Genomic DNA, 23,417 nt, shown 5'->3' on the forward strand with positions numbered 1-23,417 from the left:
TTACCTGTATTTAAATTCTTCCATGAGTGGTGTGCCATTAAGATGTTAAAAAAGCAAATATTTTGCTTAGTGAAGAAAAAAAGTTGATGTTTTAGGTATTCAAAGTCCCACTTATACCCTTTCAACAGTGGAAAAGGCTGCATGAATTCTGAGTGTTTTCATATACATTTGAAGCTATATAACTGTTGAGGACTAGATATCTAGGAAAAGTTACAAAACCATCCCAGAAACGTTTGTATTGTTGAATTTTGAAGTGGTTGCAAACCATAGAGAAATGTTAAAAATAGGCCTTGAATACTTTTTATGTCTTTTTAAATTCTATCTGTTTGCAAGGAATAGTGATTATACAGAGAACAACTTACTTGGTTTCATGCAATGATACATGCAGGGCAAAACTCAGATTGGAAGAAGCAATACTTTGATGGTGAATTAGGTGGAAAATTGTTGTGTAATTCTTGCTGTCAGGTTATCAGACTGGAATCATTTCACAAATGCGAGCCTTCTTGGGAACAGAAAGACAGAATTACTGAATGTTTGTTTAACCCTTCCAGTCACATCCATGACTTCATCTTACCAAAGAGTAATTTTTGGTGTCATGGTTCTAAAGCAGTCAATAGCCGTCTTAAAATATTACTGTATTGATTCATACTTTAAAACATTCCCATCTGCTGATACTGCAAGGATAGTTAATGAGACAAATTGTAGGTTTGTTTTTAACATTCCTATCAGTAGGGATTTGCATATGCAATAGACTTGAGCTTCGTATGTGGCTGGTGCAGTTTCTTTTTGTAAATGAAGTGGACAGCAAAATAGTTAATGCTTACCCTCAGTAAGCCTGAGTCCCCCTAGCTTTCCTGGAGTGTAAATCCAGTCAAGCATTCCAGAAAGGATCTGTTTTTCTGTTTTCTGCTAGGTGAGTTGTCCTGGCAAGTTTACGTGAAGATTTCCTTGCCAGTGATGGTGGGGAGGGAATTTCCTGAGGGGAAATTCTGGGGCTTAGTCCTAGGTTGGGTCTGTATGTCTTGGTCCTCCTGTAATCATAGATTCAGAATGCTTTGAGTTGGAAGGAACCTTTAAAGGACATAGAGTCCAACTTCTGGGCAGTGACCAGGGACATCTTTAAATAAATGAGGCTTTTCAGAGCTTTGTCCAACCTGACCATGAGTGTTTCCAGGGATGGGGCTTATATCTGCTATCTGGGCAGCCTGTTCCAGTGTTTCAACACTGTCTGTAAACAATTTCTTCCTTATCCTGTCTAAATCTAACCTCTCTTCATTTAAAACCGTTAGTCCTTGTCCTCTCACAACAGGCCATGCTTAAGTATTGGAGGGCTGCATTAAGGTCTCCTGGCAGCCTTCTCCAGGCTAAACACTTCCATCTGTCACAGCCCTTATACAAGAGGTGTTCCAGCCCTGTAAAGCCCTGTACTGCTAGGACTTTCTTTTGCCTTTGCTCTTTTTTAACTGAAAATGTTGCTGCCTGTATAGCTAATGATTTGTGAAATGAATACTGTGTGTTGGTAAGTAGATCATTCTCGCAAGTGAAAGGTTTAAAGGTTGTTCTCACATCTCAGTGGTCTTAGATTTGTTCAAAATTTTCATGAACAAGATGAAACTTCCAACATCTTACTGCTAGGCTGAGGAAGCTGAGACTGTTCTCTGTGTCTGAATGTGCCACTTATGCACATCAGACTCCTGTGCCTGCTGAACATACTCAACCCTCTGTGGTGGTATAAACTGGGAGACAGGTGGGCAGGGATGTGTGTGAAGTAAGCACTGTATGTAGCAAAGACTTTGGCCACCCATCTGGACTTGCTGCTGTCACTTGGGTCAGATCACTCCTTTCTGAGACAAATACTTGAGAGTGCTGCTTCCCTGGTACTGTGGCTTGAGCTATTTGAGTCCCTGCCAGTGGGTTACATGCAGGAGCCTGGGCAGCTGCAAGCATGACAAATGGGTTAGCTTTTCACAGTATCACAGTATATTAGAGGTTGGAAGGGACCTCGAGATCCTTGGGTCCAACCCCCCCTGCCAAAGCAGGATCACTTAGTCTGCACAGGAATGCATCCAGGGGGGTTGATCCTTTTGGTTGATGCCATGAGCAAATCAGCATCTGATGTCCGCGGCTCTTGAAGTTACACCTTAATGTAAACATATGAAAGCTTACATTATCTGAAGCGACACGTGGTTTGATTTCAGCTTTTTATTGAATATGAAATATTCATAGTTCTGTCTTACAGTTCTGCTAAATTTATTTAGCTGCTCTGGAAACATTTGAAGGACGTTTACAAATAAACTCTTGAACTTCCATTAAGGCAAAAGATGTTATTAGCAAAGGAGGGATATAAATATGTCCAGATCTGATGTCATTGTTCAGCAGATAAAAAGGAGATAAGAGGGAAGTTCCTGTGTTTACATTTTTTTCTTAACTGGGCACCAGTTCTAAGAAAATTTTCAGGGGATTTCAGAAGAAATACAGCAGCTTCAAGTAGTCTGGGGTTTTCCTAATTTTAAGGATAGGCAATAGGATTCTGCCAAAGGACAGGTGCATGTGGCATTCTGCATTTTGAAGGACCAGAAAAAGTGGAGAAAGGGATTCCTTGACAGCTGCTCTGTCTGCTGCTGGTGATTTCTGGGAAGGTTGCATAGTGCAAGTTGTTTTCAGTTTAGGCAAAATTGTGGATATTGTTACTAGTGTGTTAAGGTCTGAACAATAATCTTGTGTGATCACAGTTTTTGATGTGTTGGACTAGGAGGAAGAATACCTCTTAAAAAAAGATGAAGGAAATAAAAAGCTTCATTGCACCTCCTCACACTGCCTGGAAATCTGAGCTCTAGTCTGCTCTGTCCTGTTGACCTTTCTGCCTAATGGGGCTTTTGAGAACCTGTGTAGTGGTTTAAGTTAGCACCCCAGACTTCGGTAATTAAAAAGCAGTTTAGATAAAGCTTGTAGTAGCCTGCTCTCTCTTCTTCCTTGCTGTAAAAACCTCAGACATCTCAGACATGAGACAAATGCACTGCTGCTATGGGCAGGAAACAAGCAGAAGTGCATCAATAAAGTCTGCATTGTTGTTAACATTTTCCCAGTAAGTATTTAATTGCTGCCTTTATTAGTAGAAAGTGAATAAAACAATCTCTGAGATTCTGCAGTCATCCAAAATGTGTTGACTGCAGACGCTTCAAATATGATAAATAATACAAATCTTTCCTGCACTCTCTGTGAAGTGGAATAAAATAAGCCTGGGGAAACAGAACAGATGGTAATATTGCCACTAATAAAAGCCATAAGAAAGAAGGTTGAATAAACTCTACAGTAGTTACAGGACGTTATGTTTTGGTTTTCCCCTCCAGGCCATATAAGGCAGGATTTTAAACATTACAGTAAAATTTTCTTTAGATTTTCTATTTATAGTACAGGACAATTTGAAGAGGAAAATGTACAGTACAAGAATTATTTGAAAGCTTTGGGATTATTGTTTGTTTTGTGAACATGGTTTTCCTGATCTTTTTTTTTTTTTTTTCTCTTTTTTTTCTCTCCTTCCCCCCCCCAAAGGAGGCTATCACCCAGTGAAAATTGGTGATCTTTTCAATGGCCGGTATCACGTTATCAGGAAGTTAGGATGGGGACACTTCTCTACAGTTTGGCTATGCTGGGATATGCAGTAAGAAAACGATTTGTTTGCATTAATTCTTTTCTTACTACATTATTTTGCTTGCAGTAACTTTTGTTTCACGTGCATGGTAAAGTTATGTGAATGTTATCTTTATGCAGAAAGATGTCTGGAGTCTGATCTTGCTCTTGTTTAAGGGTGTAGTTTATAAAAGCTCTCAAAATAAGTGTAAGTCTACTTTCTTCTGCAAATTAACTTACTGAAATTGCATGTTGTCTTCAACACGTGAGATTAAGCTAATGCTTTTATTTCAGTTTACTGAAAAACTGTATCTTGATTGAATGATAAAACGTGTAACCAAATTTCTCTTTTGAATATATTGTCTCAGTATTCCTGTCTTTAAGAGAACAGACTGTTAAAAGTTGGGTTTTAGGTGTAATATATGTTCTCTGTGAAAATACATTAGATGATGAAATGTTCTGTGTAATATTTCCCAACACTCAAAATAAATCTCTTTTAGCTCAGAGCGTGTGTTGAAAATCTTTTTGTTCTTTTCAAGGGGAAAAAGGTTTGTTGCAATGAAAGTTGTAAAAAGTGCTCAGCATTATACGGAGACAGCCTTGGATGAAATAAAGTTGCTCAAATGTGTAAGTATCACTCATGCAATGCAGTGCTCAGTGCCAATAGTAACAGTTACAATGACTTAAAAAAAAAAGCCAAATACTAATTTTAAAGTTTTTGTCCTTCCCCCCCCCCCCCCAAATAATTGGCTTGGCCATGATACTGAAAGCTCCAAAACATTGTTTAACTTCCTCTGAAAAGCTGACTAGTTAGCACTTTACTCTTTCCCTAACATGTCAGTGTTTACATTCTTGGTTTAGGTTCGTGAAAGTGACCCTAATGATCCCAACAAGGATATGGTTGTACAGCTAATCGATGACTTCAAAATTTCTGGAATGAATGGAATTCGTATCCTTTTAAAAACAGGGCATCTTCATTAAAACCTATTGATTGAGATGAAGTCCTGTTTAACTCTGGCCTCTTTTTTTATTTTGGCTAGACTTATCTTAAGTAATAGCAGATTAAAACTGTACATGTCATACTGATTTAGTCTACTTCAGGTGTACCTTCATGTTGGAACCTCTGGCAGGGCAGAAATTGTTTTATGTGGAAGCAAATTGTTCATGCATTACTGAGAAGTACATTGTTCAGAAAGGTACAGGTAGAGGGGATGAGCCAATACTGGACTCCAATTTAAATTAAGCTGGGAGACTGTCAAAGTCCTAACCACCAGTGACAATATGATGGCAAGTGTCTTATCCTTTGACTTTTCTTGTGAACTGTTGTGCATTGTGAGTTGCATTCATTATTTGAGCAGTCCTTATTTGATTGCATTGGTTATTTGATCCACTTCTTTTATCCTCTAGGGAATAAAAATCGTTGGTTGAGGCTTTTTGGTGGGTGATGGATGTTAATGTTTTGCTGGTATTTGTTTCTGGTTATTAAATGGCATGGCATTACTGAGTAGAAGAGGTTGAGACAAATACAGTAATGTGAGAGTTTTTCTATGGCGTGCTGTTTCCAGCTTCCTTTGGGTAAGTCAGTAAACACCTGTTTCTTGACTGTAAATTGCTTCATAGAGTATTGATTATTGGTTTTGGTTATGGACTGTATTTAAATATTAAAGCAGGGTAGAAGAAAGGGGGATGAGTTCTTTGGATGGCTGATACAACAATATGGCATGGAGCTTCCAAACAGGGCAACTTGTCAAGAGCCATGTGGCACAGAGCTGAGAATGTGCAGGGCCACTGGCCTGCACTGTGTGTCTGAAAACAGTAATCTTTGTGTTGGGAGCTGTTCTAAGTGTTTATATATGGAGGGATTTTAACAGTGTGCTATGCTACATGAGACTGACAATTTTTTAACTACTTGCACATTTAAAAAAGATTGCAGTTAGGATTTTTTCAGGAAATAATTCCTAAACTTGGGTACTTTGTTTTCAGTAAGTGTAGATTATTATGTTTGTCTGCACTGGGAATTTGTTAGAGCCTTAATAAGTGTTTATTTGAGTGTAGCTTTTTTTTTTTTTTAAATAAAAGATTGAGATAATACCATAGTGAAACAAATGTTTGGAGGGATGAGGAAGAAATAAAGAATAATATGTTTATACCATAACTATAATAGTACAATAATAATATATGTGATATTACAGTAATTTGTCTCCAAAGAATAGCTAGTGTTAATTAAATGCCATAGAGCTGACACACTGCCAATCCAGAAATGTTCTTCTGTGTTGGTACCAGAGCCTTACTTCATTTAGCTTAACTGGTCTTTTAACCCTCACCAGATTTCTAAATGGCCCTATAATGTGTGTTTGTAGATAGATAAATACTTACAGGTCTTTAGTCAAGAAAGAACAATTTTAGATACTTAAGCCGGTCAGAGGGTTAATGTTTGCTCTCATTCTTGCAGCTCTGCTCAGTGTCCCCCTTTCTGACATTCTCCAAACTGCTTTGAAGAGGCATATTTGCTGGGTGGGCTTTAGGTGTATTTTTTCTGGAGGACTTTGTCAGGATGTTGGTCCTGTAAGAGGATTCTGGGACTTACAAGGTTGGCTTCCTAAAATTTAATGCACCGCTTTTCCCAAAGCTTTTGTTGTGGGCAATCTGGTTTACAGTTATGGTGTTTCAGGTCAGGGTAGTAAATCAGACAAAGTCAGTTTTTCATACCTACTCCAAACACTGAGCCACCTGTGTGTCTTCTCCTCATCCCAGTTGTCCCCCCAGTCCTGAGCATGAGTTTGTTCAAGTCCTTCCAGAAAAATGTTACAGTCTTTTCTTTTTTTTGGGTAGACATCAGTTCTCTTTCCTGTGGCCTTCCCTGTCTCTGTCTGCCTCTGCCATTCCTCTTTGCTTCTTCCTTCTCAGTGCCCTTGCCTCTCAACTATTTAGTTCCCTGTACCTTTTTTTTTTTTTCTGGTTGCTGGCAATGCTTAGCACTTCTGTAAGTGCAAGAAATGGCAGGAATGTGCATTGGGAAGTCTGCAGCAGCAGTGGTCTGAAGTGTTGTGGGTGGGTGTTCTAAATTTAATTTCTGAATGTTGCAGTGTCTTGCCTCTCCAAAATCCATGTTGCTGTAGCATTACAGTTTCATTGCATGGGCTAAGATAACATGCCCTGCAGAACTTCAGGTGCTGTGTATATCCTTTGTCCTGCTGTTGGCTTTATTAGTGACTTCAGTTCATTGGATGTTTGCGTGGTAAAGTAGCAAAGACTGTTTTCTCTTCTGAATTGAACAGATTTTTATAATAATCTGAGTAGGCTTACTAATAAGATGGGGAAATGACTATTCTCTGTCTGCTCTATTATAAGAATTAAAGAACATAAAGGGAGACAAACAGGTAGCAGCAGTCAGAATCAGAGAAACAGAAGAGACCTCCAAGATCATCCAGTCCAACCTTTGACTGAAGGGTCAACAACTGAACCATGTCCCTAAGCACCAGGTCCACATGCTGCTTAAACACCTCCAGGAATGGTGACTCCAGCTCTGCTCTGGGCAGACCATTCCAGTGTTCAAGAACCCTCTCAGTGAAGAAATATTTCCTAACATCCAGCCTGAACCTCCCCTGGTGTAGCTTGAAACCATTTCCTCTACTCCTGTCACTTGCCACCAAGGAAAAGAGGCCGCCCCCTCCTCGCTCCAACCTCCTGTCAGCTAGTTGTAGGTCTCCCCTCAGCCTCCTCTTCTACAGACTGAAAAACCCCATCTCCTGCAAATGCTTTTATGTTACAGTTCTTCACAATGTGCTTTAACTGGGCTTGAGACCTTTTTTATTTGACCACTCTTGAGATCTTTAAAGTTTGATCTAACAGAGGATGTAGATTTTAAAACTTCAGTTAGTTTTGGCATAGAGATAAGTACTTGAGAAAAATGTAGCTGATAGACTGATGGGTAAGTCTCATTTTGACACAATTTAATTGGCTCTAACATCACTGGCAAGTTCTAGGTGATAAAACTTACAGAATAGGTAAAATTTCTTCCCTTCCTAGTTCTGAGATATAATCTGATTTCATCATTGAGCTTTTCCTTCACCATTTGTCAATTAATTTTCTGTGGTTTGTATTACATTATTCTTTGCAAAGTCACAGAATCACTTATTTAAGATTTTAATGTTCTCTCTCATTTCTGGGGATAGTAAGGTCATTCCCAACCCATCTAAGGATTAACTCAAATATAGTCAAATACTCACTCAAACTCAAGTATAGTCAAATGATATAATTTCTTGCTGGAATGCTTAGTTTGAATACTTGAATATTTTCTTAATAGAAAGATAACCTACCTTGATTCATTAAGTGTAGAATCTCTAAATCAGGAAACCCTCAAACCACAAGTCACTGGAAGTTCCTACACCATATTTTTATCTAGTACTCTTCTTGTATCTCCTAATGACCTCTGTTGGTGGCATGCACAGAACCATAGCATTATTTCAGTTGGAAAAGGCCTCTAAGATCATCGAGTCCAACCATCAACCTAATACCACTATGGCCATTAAACCCATGTCCTGAAGTACTATGTCCACATGTTTTTGGAATGCCTTCAGGCACAGTGACTTCACCAAGCCCCTCGGCAGCATGTTCCAATGCCTGACCACTCTTTCAAGGAATAGTTTTTTTCCTAATAGCCAATCTAAATGTTTCCTGTCACAACCTGAGGTCATTTTCTCTTGTTCTTTCACTTGGTACTAGGAACAAGAGACTGACCTCCACCTCACTATAACCTTCTTTTAAGTAGTTGTACAGAGCAGTGAGGTCTCCCCTCAGCCACCTTTTCAAACTAAACAATCCCAGTGCCCTCAGCTTTTCCTAAGATGATTTGTTTTACAGGCCCTTCATCTTTGTTTCCTTTCTCTGGACACACTACAGCAACTCAGCGTCCTCCTTGGGGGAGTGAGGAGCCCAAAACTGAGCACTGTATTTGAGGTGCAGCTTCACCAGTGCCAAATACAGGGGCCCAATCGCTTCCCTACTTCTGCTGGCCGCATTATTCCTGATACAGGCCAGGATGCTGTTGGCCTTCTTGGCCACCTGAACACATTGCTGGCTCATGCACACATTGCTGTCAAACGGCACTCCCAGGTCTTTTTCTGCTGGGCAGCCTTCCAGACACTCTTCCCCAAGCCTAGTAGCATTGTTGTGAGCCAAGTGTAGGCCCCAGTAGTGGTGTTTACTTACTGCTTCTGAATTCTGCATGTTCTTTGTTCCTGAGTTCTTTGATGATTGCTGTTATTCTCCACAGTTGTAATTGTAGGTGGCAAGAGATCCATTCTCTTAATACTGTAGTCTTTGTTGTTAAGTGATTCTTAATTGAGCCTAATCAAAAGGTGTTTAGTGTGGTTAATTTTCTGTAAAACTGTTGCTGCATACTTCTGTTGTTAAAGCCTTCCACTAATACAATTTAAATTTTTTTAGAAACCAGAGATACCAGTAGGGCAGATCAGTACTTCCAACTATTGCAAAGAAAACAAAAATAAATTAGTTTTTGGTGGGTTTTTTTTACAGTTACCTCTTTCATTGTTTACCCTAATGTAGAAATAACTGGCAAAATTTGCATAATTAAAATGTTTTAATTTGTTCTACATTTGGTTGCTGTTCTTGTATTTGTTACAGGTAATCGAAATATAACACTAAGCATAACACCATGGTCTGCTCATTTTAGGGGGAAGTGTTTTCCCTCTAAACAGGGTGAGGATTGCTTTAGCCAGTGTGGAAACAAATGCTTGTGTTGATCTCATCAACAAGTTTATTTGGAAATTATCCTTAATTAAATCCCAGATGTCTGTATGGTTTTTGAAGTACTTGGACATCATCTCCTAAAATGGATCATCAAGTCTAATTATCAAGGCCTTCCCATCCATTGTGTAAAAAGTATAATTCGACAGGTAAGTTTTGTTAATGGTATAATAAGCTTTTTCCAGCATTGTTAGCAGTTTGAAGGATGGAATGATGATACCTCAGCTGAGCTCTTCCTGAGGAATATCTGAGATAAGATACTTCTGTTGGTCATCGCTTCTCAACTGTTTTGGGAAACAGAAAGTGGAAGCGTTGAACCTTTTTCATAGGTGTAAAGATACTGCTCTTCAGTTGCAGTTCTAGTTGACATGCTGTGCTTCTTAACAAAATCCTTTGGAAAATAAAACATAAGAACAGTGGGAAATAATGTTACATAATTGAACAATTTGTATCTCTCTGAAAAATAGGTTCTAAAGGAAAAAAATGTTCTTTGAAAAGTTGCTATCTACTGTAAGTTTTTTTTAGTCAGTTGAGAAGATGAAACAGTTCAGAGTGTTTCACTGGGACATGTTTTTCCATGATCTGTTCTTTTACTATACTATGAAAATAAAATTACTAAGATGTGATCTCAAGGAGAAACAGTGTCTCAGTAAGGAAAAAAATCATACATCTTTCTATGATTTTGCATATATTATCTGTGCAATTAAAATGAGGAATTAATTTGGCAAGGATAGGGGCCTTGAAAAGCAGAATTTATGGAGCAGGTTCTCAGTACTTCTCTGGGGAACCCGATTTGCAGAGGGACCTCGACCGACTGGACAGATGGGCAGTCCAATGGGATGGCATTTAACAAGTCCAAGTGCCAGGGGATGCACTTTGGCCACAGCAACCCCATGCAGAGCTACAGCCTGGGGTCAGAGTGGCTGGAGAGCTCCCAAACAGAGAAGGACCTGGGGGTGCTGATTGACAGCTGCCTAAACATGAGCCAGCAGTGTGCCCAGGTGACCAAGAGGGCCAATGGCATCCTGGCCTGTATTAGGAACAGTGTGGCCAGCAGGGGCAGGGAGGTCATTGTGCCCCTGGACTCTGCATTGGTTAGGCCACACCTTGAGTCCTGTGTCCAGTTCTGGGCCCCTCAGTTTAAGAAGGCAACAAGGCTGGTGAGAGGCCTTGAACACAAGCCCTATGAGGAGAGGCTGAGGGAGCTGGGATTGTTTAGCCTGGAGAAGAGGAGGCTCAGGGCTGACCTCATTGCTCTCTACAATTACCTGAAAGGTGGTTGTAACCAGGAAGGGGTTGGTCTCTTCTCCCAGGCAACCAGGACCGGAACAAGGGGACACAGTCTCAAGCTGTGCCAGTGGAGGTTTAGGCTGGAGGTGAGGAGAAAGTTCTTCACCGAGAGCGTCATTGGTCATTGGAATGTGCTGCCTGGGGAGGTGGTGGAGTCACCATCCCTCGAGGTGTCCAAGAGGAGATTGGACATGGCACTTGGTGCCATGGTCTAGTCATGAGGTCTGTGGTGACAGGTTGGACTTGATGATCCTCGAGGTCTCTTCCAACCTTGGCGATACTGTGATTTGAATGGCTTATGCATGCAGCATGTGGAAGAAGGAGTAGAAATTTGAAATCTATGTAGTCACAGAGGTGACTTCATTGTGAGTGCAGAGGTGTGGTTGGGTAGCTCACATGCCTAAAGAAAAGATGTCCAGAAAACAGTTGAGCTTAAATGTTTGAGTTTCTGCTCTGGAATGATTCAGTCATGGCTATGTGATGCCAAAGTAGATGAGAAGTTTAGACAACTGGAATGAACTGGTTCTTACGGCATACTTTTAACCACCTTCATACCTGCTCTGGTGGGACACATGCAGTCAAAGAAATTTCTGAGTGTGTTGAGGACTACTTCTCAGCATGGGGCTCAATCTACTGCAGTGTCTCAACAAGCAAGACAGCTTGGAGGTGCACCTTGCTGGACTGAATACAAATACCAAAGAACTAGTTGAAAATGTGAAGATGAATGGTAGTTTTGGTATGAGGGCTTCTAGTAGAACGAACGTTAACATGAGTCAAAGTGAACATGTGCCTCTGTGGTTACAAATGCTAACCATGTAGTAGCAAGAATGTAGACAGCACTATGAGGGCTCTGTTTCAGTAATTCAGAGTCTGTACAGTTTTTTGGGCTTCATGTGTGAGACATTGGCTTGTTGAAGTGAGTCCAGTGAGGAAGCTGCAGCATATGATGTTATGGGAAATCTCAGGAGGAGTGGTTGGCTTGTTTGTAAGAAGAAAAGGCTAACAGGAACTTTTGATCTATTCAGGACAGAGAAAATGGAGCCAGACTTGACAGAGACAGGACAAGCAGCAATGTACTTTAGTTATGAAAGGAGAAATTCTGGTTACATATTAGGAAGAAATTCTTTGTAGTGAATGTGATCAGGCACTGGAATAGGTTGTCTGCAGTGTTCCACAGTGTTATGCACCTGCATCATAGGAGTTGGTCAGAAATGACAACGTTCAAGTTTGTGAGTCTTAAATGGGGAGAGTTTGAATCAATCTTGCAAGCTTAATTACTCTTTGAATGTAAGCAATGCTAAGAGTTCCCAGTAGTTCAAACACTCATGCCTGAAGTAAGAGGAATGAGTTAGTCCTGGAAGATTTAAACAGGTTTAATTTTTGTGAGATTTGAACAAAGTGTTTGATCTAATGAGAGCGACATTGGTAAGAGTTCCAGGTTGTTCGTCTCATTACTGATAATACAGATGCTTATTCTTTCTACTACTTAGATGAAACCTGTGCTACACAAAAACTTATGTATGAAACTTGCATATGGAAACAGTTCAATTACTATACTGGTGTTACTGTTCTAAACCCTTTTCATTTTAGAAAGTACTGTAATTCCACACTTTACTTGAAATCAAATTTGTAATGCTATGATTTGGAAAGTATTTCTTGTGTTTTTGAGTAGTGTTGAGCATTGGGACAAAATTAGGTTTATTTTCAAATGCAACTGAGAGTTGAGGTTCTTAATAAGAAGTTTTGCTTTGGTTTCAAGCAGTGTTTTTCCCCTCTCATAGTTCTGTCATACAACCACTGAATCCTTTTGGTTGGAAAAGACCTTTAAGATCATCAAGTCCAACCATAAACTGCTGTGCAAGAGAAGACCTTGCAGGAGAGGGGTAGCTGCTGCAGTTCCTTTTTTTTTTTTTTTTTTTTTTTCCCCCCAGTGGGGATGATTAGAAATGTCTGCTCCTTTGGTTCTGGAATGCTCACTTAGGGTTGTAAAATGCTGATCATCTAATGTTTTGAGAGGTTCATGTTCTGAAACTGATGCTGGCATGAATTTGGTTAATGAAAATGTTCACTTTTGCTTTGATCTACAATATAGTAAATAATGTGCTTAATGGTCAGTATAATGTGGCTCCTTGAATAATCATAAAAAACCCACAAAAGAAAAAAGAAAAGAAGTTATATTATTTAGAAACTACAAGTGATTAGAGTTTTTATGTGAAACTAGCCATTTGACCCTTACAAGGGAAAAAATACAACCTTCTCATAGTTTTGATTGGAGTAACAGGATCTGTTGTAATTTCAGAGTCATAATACATTACTTATTTCATGGTTTAGGTTTTTTTTTTTCTGATCTCAGTGGACAAATAAATGAAAACTAGGAGTGTTTTCCCTGCTCTCTGTCCTAGTGCAAAGCATGTCCATGTAGAATACATTTCCTTACTGGGTTAGTGCTATACATGTTTTTAGGATGAAGCAATCTGATCCACATTTTAATACAGCTAAGAAGAGTCATTCTAATTATAAAATTCTAGCAGAATGGTCCTTATGGTAAGTCATGGAACTGATTTGGATTCTAAAAAATACTGTTTCCTCCAAAAATTTCAGACAAAGCTGTCACCCTCACACTATGACTTAAAAAGGGAGAAAAGTGAGAGATATCAAAGCTAGCTCATCAATTCCACTTACTGCGTATTGGAGTGGAACAGATACTTCTTTCTTCTAAATGTTCATGTCTTTCAGTGTTCTCTGGAATCTTTTCTGGGCTTCAGAATTAGAGACATTCAGCGGTAGTTTGTAAGATGTTTTGTAGTCTAGTTGGGGAAGGAAGACACTGTTGGTGTTGCTATTGCTCTTAACATGTCTTAAATTTTGAAGTCACTGAACCTTCCCTCCCTATAAAAACCATTCTTTCTTAACATTTCTTTCTTTGAGACATACTGTATGTTCTTTCAGTTGATTTGACAAGTAATCAAGCATATTTTGGATCTACAGGGAAAAAAATTGTAGATTGTCAAGAGCACAGCAGTTTTTAGGTGTCCCATTGGCATAGATGCTGAGTTTTATAGAGACATGTAAAGAAAGCTTTTTAGAATGGTTGCTGTTCTAGTCTAGCTCCAGAACTGGAGAAAGCAGAGCCATGCACTTGAGGTGTTTCTAGGATACATTAGGCTGAGTGTAAATAAGATTTGCTGCTCTTGCAACTACCTAGTGTGGTGAATGGATGTACCACATCTGGTATTATCTCAGGACTGAGTGCTGGACTGATGCCTTTGTACACTGTCACTGGTATTTTGAACCAACACATTTTGCTTTTAAAGTTCACCCTAGTCAGATATGTTTTAAAAGATCCTGAGAGCATCCACTTGGTGTTTTATGCACAAAATAATTAGAATGGCAGGATGAATGTGTAGCTGGAGCTCATGAGTCTTGGTGGCCTGTTTCCTGCTGTAGAATGTTCCCTAAAACTCAAAAAATCTTTTAGGTGAGGTCAGCTAGGTTTCTGTGCTGCTTTTTTCCCTTGCTGATATTTCCCTACAATATTTATGTAGATTTATAATAGCAGTAGCTTGGTTTATGCTGCTAGGTTGTTCTGTACTGAATAATGGTAATAATTGACTTCCACAGTTTCTCATAACTATGTCTTACCTAAAATAGTTGTAAAATCACACAAACTATTGTATTTCTGTTCCAGACAGAATCTGAGACATTTTTTTAATTGCATAAAAGCAATGTTTTAATTTATGTCCCAGAATGCACATTTAAGACTTCCGATATGTAGGTTTAACATGAGCTACCAGTATTCAGCCTGTGGAGAATATGAGACTAGTGGAAAAATACATGATGACTACAGGCAGAGAAATCCTTCTATAGCACCTTGTCATACTGAAAGCTGAATTACTCTTGGCATTCTAAGGAAAACTACAGTTAGCATTTAATCTCAACAACACATTTCCCTTTTTGCTATTTTTTTACAATTGTAAGATGGTTATTCACAAACCAGACTTCATGTATTGCATTTGCAATGGCTCTTTTCAAGTTAGTATCTTTTAAACAATCACCCAGTGAGGATTAGCCCCTTCTTACTGAGTGGCCATATTGTTTTTTTCAGAAGATGTGTTGAGGTTTTTTGACACATGTGCAGGTGAACTAAAGAGTACATGGGAAATGGAAGTCCTGAGAGCAGGTCACTGTCATTGGGACGATTTATCCAGTCGGCATCTTACTCAGTTAGGAGTCTCAATAACTGACTTTGAGCTAAATAAATTATCCTCTCAGGCCATGTATGGACTGCAGGCAATTGGTTGAGTTATCTCTGTAGTAGTAATAAATGCATTTAACTTAGTCTGGGTAATTAAAATATTTTTTTTAAAAAGGATGCTTTTGTCATTAGGTACTTCAAGGTCTGGATTATCTACACAGCAAGTGCAAGATCATTCATACAGATATAAAACCAGAAAACATTTTGATGTGTGTGGATGATGCCTATGTTCGTAGAATGGCTGCTGAAGCTACCGAGTGGCAGAAAGCTGGTGCACCTCCTCCCTCTGGATCAGCAGGTACAGTAGTGAAGTTCCATCAGTATACTAGTACAAATAATATTTTGTCTAATGAAAATTAATATTTCAGACAATGGTGTGGAAAATGCACATCTAGTTAACTCTTATTGACTGGAAGTTATCAGGGAAATGCTCAGCTTTGCAAGTTCACATTTTCAAAGTACCCAGACACAGAAAAAGATCTATTGGTATAAACTTACTTTCTTCACACCTCACAAACGTTAACGGCAGGGGTTTAGCTACACTGGAGCCTTGCACCTGTTAATTTTGATGATAATTAATGGTCTTGCATAAATTACACATCTAGTTCCATTACAAGTTCATCAGCGTCCTTGTGAAATTCTTCTTGTCAGTTATAACTTAGGCTCAGAAGGCCATGAATAGTCGTGAGAGTCTGTAGTTTTTCACCTTTGAAAATGAAATTGATTGTACCTGTCTGAATTAATGACAAGCCCTTCTCCCTAGCACTGTATGTGAAATGTTTTGTGTTAAACTTGCAAAGAGTTTAGCTGGGAACTGTACATGATGTTTAGCTAGAAGAAACTAAGGTAAAGTAGTTCACAGCGATCAGAAAAGATAAGAGGATGTGTTCTTCAGTACCATGGTTGCTATTTATTTGCCAGTCAAGCACATCAGCTACGGACAGTGGAGAAATAATAACGTTAAAATACCTATGCAATACTGTCAGAAAATATATCATAGATTGAAACCTGTGAGGTACAATAGAAATACCTGCTATGTCAGGAACAAACGCTGTGGTCAAAATCCATGAATATTTCATTGTATTGTAGATGTTAAGAAGCAAAATCTTACAAATTGTGAATATATTGCATTGAATTTTACATGATGTGTAATGATATAGCTCAAGACTCTATGCTATTTGTGTGGGAAGTAACTTAGTTTTTACCATGAGCCATTATATTGCTTCCAGACATGAAAGTACATAAAATTATAAAGATTATATTGATGGAGATTTTATCACACTTGGTTCTTAATAAATTGTAGTTAAATCCGTGCCTTTCAACACAGGATCTGAAGATGAGCTTTCTTTACAGCAGTTCGAGTAGGTTCTGCATAATTTCTCTGTTTAGAGCAGTGATGATATTCAAGTTTAAGAATCTTTTGGAAAACAAGCAGTTTCCCCCCTGAACTTAGCAGCACTAGCTGAACCTGTAAAAGAACTCTGAAGTCTCAGCCTTCTCTGTTACTTATTTTGCATTTGTTAATTGTCATATGCCTGTGTGTCTGAAGAAGTTTGTGAGAGGTTCTCCTCCCCCGTTGAGTGCCTCTCACTTCCTTTGTGCCTCTATCTCCCACATTTGCTTATTTCTGTTGGGTTTGATTATATGGGGGGTTGTGGCTGGTGCATTTTCACAGTTAGTAATCTCATCAGATGTAGTCATTGATGATACCTTTCTGAGAGATGCTTACGAGGAGGCGAAGGTGCTTTTTCTATGGTGGAGTGCTTTTTGACATAGGCACTTCTTCATGCCTCCCGTTCTAGCTGTCAAACTACCTTGCTCCAGAATAAAGGCAACGAATATTTTACTTTTCTACTGAGTGCCACACAACAAACAGTCTTTGCTGCTATTCCGTGTACTATTTAAAATTTATCTATACCTTCTTAGGCAGCTGATTTAACATATTTAATCTTTGGCAACTTCTCAGTAATTTAGTGTGTCTGTCCGCTCTTCACTGATTCAAACTTTCCTTTCTGACTTCCTTTACCTCTCCACTAACGACAGCAGAGTGAACAGATATTGATGCTAGCTAGCTCCTCCCAATTCTAGAGGCACTAATGGGGACATTAAATGTTTTCAGGCAGCAGGTATTTGTAAAGACTAAAAAAATCTGGCTAAAAATAATGAAAGTTACTACTTTAATGAAGACTATTCTTGCATAATTTTGACTATTTTCTCATTTTATAGACTTCTTTTAATAAAAATACACATTTAATTTTTTTCTTCTTCTTTTTAGTGAGTACAGCTCCACAACAAAAGCCTGTAAGTATTGTGATGTAGTTCATATGTTTTCTGTGTTTCTGTAGGTGTTAGCTAGTAGACTGCTGGTAGCCTCTACTCTTTTTAAAAGATCTTTGAATAAAGCTTTTATCTTTCCAAGAACACTTTTCATAGGGTGTCTTTGGCCGTACATGTTTTAAGCGCTATGATTCTCTGATGGAAACTACCACAGACTTTATGATTGCATGGTTGGGTCACAGACCACTAAGCATTGCCATTTGCATCTCAAGGAATAATCCATTGTGTTTAGAACCTGAGAAAAATGGGGGCATGCACTAAATATCATGCCTTGTATGTAGCTTAAGCACATCCAGACCTTAAAGAGGAGGGATTTTGAGTTTTGAAAGATCTGCTTTCCATGTGCATATAACATGTAACTTCTGATAATTAAGAATACCTTTGGTCCAGCCTGCTTTCTCCATCTCTGTGTACAGAATATGTATCCTTTAAATGGGCACACAAACTAGATGGCAGTTAATAGGGTTGTCAAATTAACTGTCTTGTTCTTTTGAAGATCACAGGATTGACAGATAAGCCTTTGAGGAAACCATATTTCATTCTGTTCCTTGTATTTTATTTTTAAATCATATGAGGATTTTTTACTGTGCTAACTAAATAGTGAGTGAAAATTGGATAAATCTCATTTATCAAAGGGTAAAAATAGAAGTCAGATTGAGCTAAAATATACAACATAGTTATTACACCTGAGTTTGTCAATCCTTACGATACCTAAAATGCAAAACTTTTTGTAACTGCCACCTGTTGTTTGTGGTTTATACATTTTGGTTCCAAAGTGAATAAAAATGCTTCCCTTTCACAGGAAATAGATGAACAACACAAGAGTTGCGTAAAATCCTTTACCATTTGCAGTCTCTGGCTTTCTGATATCTTTTTTCCCCAGTATACTTTTGCTGGTCATTACCTACTTTGTATGGAGGGAGATGTACTGTATACTTTATATGTAATTTGCAGATAGGATAGCAGACTGTCTTCCACATACAATATAATCTGTTCACCTAGGCTGAAGTTTATCGTGCCTAGTTGAGGTCACAGGAATTTTACTTTGGATGTATTTTGTTCTTGTATCAAATAACTACCCATGTAAGAGCAGGTACAGCCATGTAAAATTTGTAAAGTGTTTTTACTTCATATATGCCTAAATCATTCTTGATTTGAAGTAAAACAGAAAAAGCAATGTATTTTCTGTAGTAATTTTGTTCCATTGTTTTCCATTCATAAGTAATCCCACTAGAAGCTAATTTAGTGTGAGATGTGTAGAGGTTTTGTCTAGTTTTGCATTCATATTTCAGGTTGGAAAAATATCCAAAAACAAAAAGAAAAAAATGAAGAAAAAGCAGAAGAGACAAGCTGAGCTGTTAGAAAAACGCCTGCAGGAAATAGAAGAACTGGAGCGAGAAGCTGAAAGGAAAAAAATAGAAGAAAATGTAACCTCAGCTGTACCATCAAATGATCAAGAAGAGGAGTACCATGCAGAGGTGAAACTAAAATCAGCTGATATAGAAGAGGTAGTAGATGAAGAACCTGGAAATGATGATGGTTAGTATTAGCTGCTTTTATTGACCCTGAATTTACAGTTTCAGAAGGGAAACTAATTGCAGCATTGCATGAAAAATCTGCAAGCAAAATCACCAAACTGTCCTGGATGATTTAATTTCATTTTCTCTGGTAGCTAAAAATCATAAATACAGAGTTTAAAAGTGAAAAACCAAACCTTCAATCGAAGCACAGAAAAACATCAATAGCAACCCAGCTATCAAATGCCACAAAAGAGAGACAGAAAATTCAACAGAGCAGTCAGTTGTCATACCACATTAATTGGTATAGCTGAGTATCTTGGCAAGGTAGAAGGAGAATAGGACGAATCTGTACTTTGTAACATTAATGTAGTTAGACTCATCATTTGCTTTCTCTCTTTCTTGTTACAGTGCTTGTTGTAGTGACCTATTGCATCTCCTTCAGGAAAATTTTTAAGATGTCTTCTTTAAATTCTTGTTCTGTCCTAGTCCTTTGGAGCATAATTGTTATGCCCCATCTCCATTCTGGCTTCCCTGGTTTTCTTCTCAACTTTCTCCAATTCAGATAAAAATCTAACTGATGAAACTGACATTTGGGTTATTTTTGTTCTGTTCTTACTGCAAATTTTTCTACTTCTGTGATGACTCTGCCATAGATTGAGTTATATATTTGTAAAGCTTCCTTTCAAGATTCATATAGCTTCCCTTCAAACATTTTTCTTTTCTGAATTGTTCTCTCCTGAAGCTTTTCACGTTTTATTTTTTCCAATGTGTTATCAGTTTATTCTTTCACCTTTAGTTCTGATTTTAAGGTCTTTGCCTTTTTCAGTGCTATTCACTGTTTCCTTATGAGATATGTTAGAAGTCAAGGAGTTACTGAGGAGTTAAAAATCATGATTTGCTAGTGTTAAAATGCTGTATTGATGTATACTCTGATGTGTCACTCACTGAAATTTTACAGGTGAAGCAGAAGATCAGGATGAAAAAGAAGACACAGAGAAAGAAAACACTGAAAAAGATGACGATGTTGAGCAGGAACTTGTCAACGCTCACCCTACAGACCCTAAGTGGATAGAATCCCCCAAAACAAATGGCCATATTGTGAATGGTCCATTCCTATTGGAGCAGCAAATTGAAGATGAAGATGAGGAAGAAGAGGAGTGTCCAAATCCAGAGGAGTATAATCTCGATGAGCCAAATGCAAAGAGTGATTACTCTTATAGCAGCTCCTATGAACAGTTTAATGGTGAATTGCCAAATGGACGTCATAAAATTCCTGAGTCACAGTTCTCTGAATTTTCAGCTTCAGTGTTCTCTGGGGCTCTAGAGTCTGTAGCTTGTGGTTCTGCTGTTTCTGAAGAATCAACTGTAAATGAAAGAGAGGAGAGCAGCCCATCTCACGACAGGAGCAGAACAGTTTCAGCTTCAAGCACTGGGGATTTGCCAAAAAGTAAGTGCTCCTCACTGTGGTATATAGTGTGCTTAAAGTCTCTTGGGGCCATAGGCCATATCTTAAGTAGTTGAGTAGAGAGGTTAAACCTTATGTATAATTGTTGTCTGTTTTCAGTGACTTGTATATGTAGATTTTATTTGGTTTGGGGGCTTTTGGTGAAGATTCATTACCAAGCCCTATAGGTAGGCTCTTGCACTGTTTTCAGTAACACAAAAGGACCTTTCATAAGAACTCTTATCATATTATATATTTCCTTGACTTTGATTAAAACAGTGGGTCTAGCACTTCTCAGTGATGCTGACTTTTTTCAAAGCTACAGGTGATATGTTACAAATACTTTCAGCTTCTGGGTTGGTGCCAAGCGTAGTAATGTCCTGGCCTCCTTCGTGCTTGAGTCTGAAGAGTGCCCACTGAAAAGATGCTGTCTATATGCCAGCCCCTGCAGTCAGAGAAGTCTGTGCAGACTACCCCCAGATGCTCTCTTTACTAAGCACTCCCCCAGCTTGGAGAAGGTGGTGGCATATGAGATCAGATGAACCACAGCAAGGGTTGAGTTACAGCTGCAGCGCACGACTAGGAACCCTTTTTTCATTGCTGGCTGATTTAATCTTGGTTTCATCTGCACTGAACGTCGTTCTCTCTGAATCATACATACTTAGTGCACATACAAAAATCTCGGCTATGATTGTTTTAAATTTAGTATTTCACCTTAGAAGTCTTCACAGAATCACAGAATGTTAGGGTTGAATGGGACCTTAAAAGATCATCCAGTCCAACTCCCTCTGCCAGAGCAGGATCACCTATTCCAGATCACACAGGAATGCGTCCAGGTGGGTTTTGAGTACCTCCAGAGAGGGAGACTCCACAACCCCCCTGGGCAGCCTGTTCCAGTGTTCTGTCACCCTCACAGTGAAAAAATTTTTGCTCATGTTTCCATGGAACTTCCTATGCCTCAATTTCCACCCATTGGGCATCACTGAGCAGAGCCTGGCTCCATCCTCTTGGCACTCACCCTTTATGTATTTCTAAACATTAATGAGATCACCCCATAGTCTCTTCCTCTCCAAGCTGAAGAGCTCCAGCTCCCTTAGTCTGTCCTTGTAAGGAAGATGTTCCACTCCTTTCATCATTTTTGTGTCGCTGTGCTGGACTGTTGCTGAGTGGCAACACAACCCTCTGGTGTGTCAGCATCTCCACCCAGTTATCTGTCATCAGCAAAGGTGCTGACAGTGCACTCTGTGACCTCATCCAGGTCATTGATGAAAGTATTGAATAGTACTGGTCCCAGTACTGACCCCTGAGGAACTCCGCTAAGTAGAGGCCTCCAACTCTGTCCCATTGACCACAACTCTGACTGCTTTCCTTCAACCAGTTCCCATCCACCTTACTACATGATCATCCAGACCACACTTTCTCAGTCTAGCTGCAAGGATGCTGGGGGAGACAGTGTCAAGTGCTTTACTGAAATCACTGCATCCACTGCTCTACCATCATCTATCCACCTGGTTATGTCCACATAAAAGGCTATCAGGTTGGTCAAACATGACTTCCCCTTGGTAAAACCATGCTGACTGCTCCTAATGACCCTCTTGTCCTTGATATGCCTAAGGACAGCCCCAAGGATAAGTTGTTCTATTACCTTTCTGGGGATGGAAGTGAGGCTGACTAGTCTGTAGCTACCTGGGTCCTCCTTCTTACCCTTTTTGAAGATTGTAGTGATGTTTTCCTTCCTCCAGTCTCCAGGCACCTCTCCTGTCTACCATGACTGGCCTCTAGTGTTAAGTTTTTCTTGCAGTGTATTTGAAGAAGCCCTTTCTGTGGTCCTTGACCTCCCTTGCAAGGTTGAATTCCAAGGAGGTCTTAGCTTTCCTAGTTGCCTCCATATATCCTCTGACAACAGTCTTATACTCCTCCCAAGTGGCCAGCTGCTCCTTCCATGATCTGTAGACTCTTCTTCCACTTGAGTTTGCTCAGCAGTTCCCTATGTAACTATGCAGGTCCCTGGCTCCCTTTCTCAATTGCCTACTTGTTGGAATGCTCTGATATTGAGCTAGGAAAAAGGGGTCCTTGAATATTAACCAAATGTCTTGGTCCCCTTTGATTCTAGTACCCTGTCCCACGAGATTTCGGCTAGCAATTGCTTGAGAAGGCCAAAGTTGGCCCTCCTGCAGTCCAAGGTTGTGATCCTGCTTGATACTCTGTTTCTACCACACAAGATCCTGAACTCCACCATCTCATAATTGCTGCAGCCAAGGCCTCCCTCAGCCTTCACTGCTTCAACCAGACCCTCCTTGCTAGTATCAGGCCCAGAAGTGCTCCTCTCCTAGATGGCTCATCCACCACTTGCATCAAGAAGTTGTGACCAATGCACTGGAGGAACCTCCTGGACTGTGGATGGCTACCCGAGTAGTCCTTCCAGCCAATATCTGAGTAGTTAAAATTCGCCATGAGAGCCCAGGCCTGTGAGCGTGAGACTGCTGTCAGCTGCCTGTAGAAGGCCTCATCAACTTCCTCATCCTGATCAGGTGGTCTGTAATAAACACCCATAACAGTGTCAGTCATGCTAGCCTGTCCCTTGATTTGCACCCACAAACTCTCAACTTGTGCCTCATCCACCTCAGACAGAACTCAATACATTCTAGTTGCTCCTCCACAATAAAGAGCAACTCCACCACTGTGTGTTGTTGACCTGTCTTTCCTAAAAATGACATCACCAGCCATGACCACATTTCAGTCATGTTTTCTGTCAAAAAGGCAGAACAGGTATCTAAAAATAAAGAGGAGACTCTTAAGTTAGTTTGGTTCTAAAGTATTCTGGTGAATTTTGAGATTTTAAAGTACCAGTGTTCATGAAAAAGCAAACGTGATTTTTGAATGGCTTTTAGAAATAGAGGCAGAGGGGGAAATGACTTTCAGTTTGAGTTGATGTAAATCTTTTATCTGATAATGTGTTTGTATTACATTTTAAAAAGTAGTATTGACAGGTCAGTACAAATGGGAAAGAGAAAAATAAGTTTGTAGTGGCAGGTTTAAGAGCAGGGGATCATGAGATTATGTAACCTGAATTCACAGGATCACAGGATATTAGGGGTTGGAAGGAACCTCCAGAGATCGAGTCCAAATTCCCTGCCAGAGCAGGACCATAGCATCTAGCACAGGTTGCACA

At 39.4% G+C, this 23,417-nt stretch overlaps 1 protein-coding gene across 4 annotated transcripts in view; it reads left to right on the plus strand.

Annotated features, from left to right (window-relative positions):
• Positions 1–23,417, plus strand: part of SRPK2 (SRSF protein kinase 2) — a 145,440-nt gene that overhangs the window by 102,628 nt on the left and 19,395 nt on the right. For all 4 annotated transcript variants that reach the window (XM_054173937.1, XM_054173939.1, XM_054173940.1 and 1 more), the window contains 8 exons: positions 3,553–3,661; positions 4,170–4,257; positions 4,492–4,579; positions 9,442–9,548; positions 15,077–15,242; positions 17,220–17,245; positions 18,574–18,820; positions 19,760–20,248. In XM_054173937.1, coding sequence (XP_054029912.1) covers positions 3,553–3,661; positions 4,170–4,257; positions 4,492–4,579; positions 9,442–9,548; positions 15,077–15,242; positions 17,220–17,245; positions 18,574–18,820; positions 19,760–20,248 — 1,320 coding nt within the window. The remainder of the gene's footprint in view (positions 1–3,552; positions 3,662–4,169; positions 4,258–4,491; positions 4,580–9,441; positions 9,549–15,076; positions 15,243–17,219; positions 17,246–18,573; positions 18,821–19,759; positions 20,249–23,417) is intronic.

Source organism: Dryobates pubescens, chromosome 27, assembly GCF_014839835.1.
Source record: "Dryobates pubescens isolate bDryPub1 chromosome 27, bDryPub1.pri, whole genome shotgun sequence".
NCBI lineage: Eukaryota > Metazoa > Chordata > Aves > Piciformes > Picidae > Dryobates > Dryobates pubescens.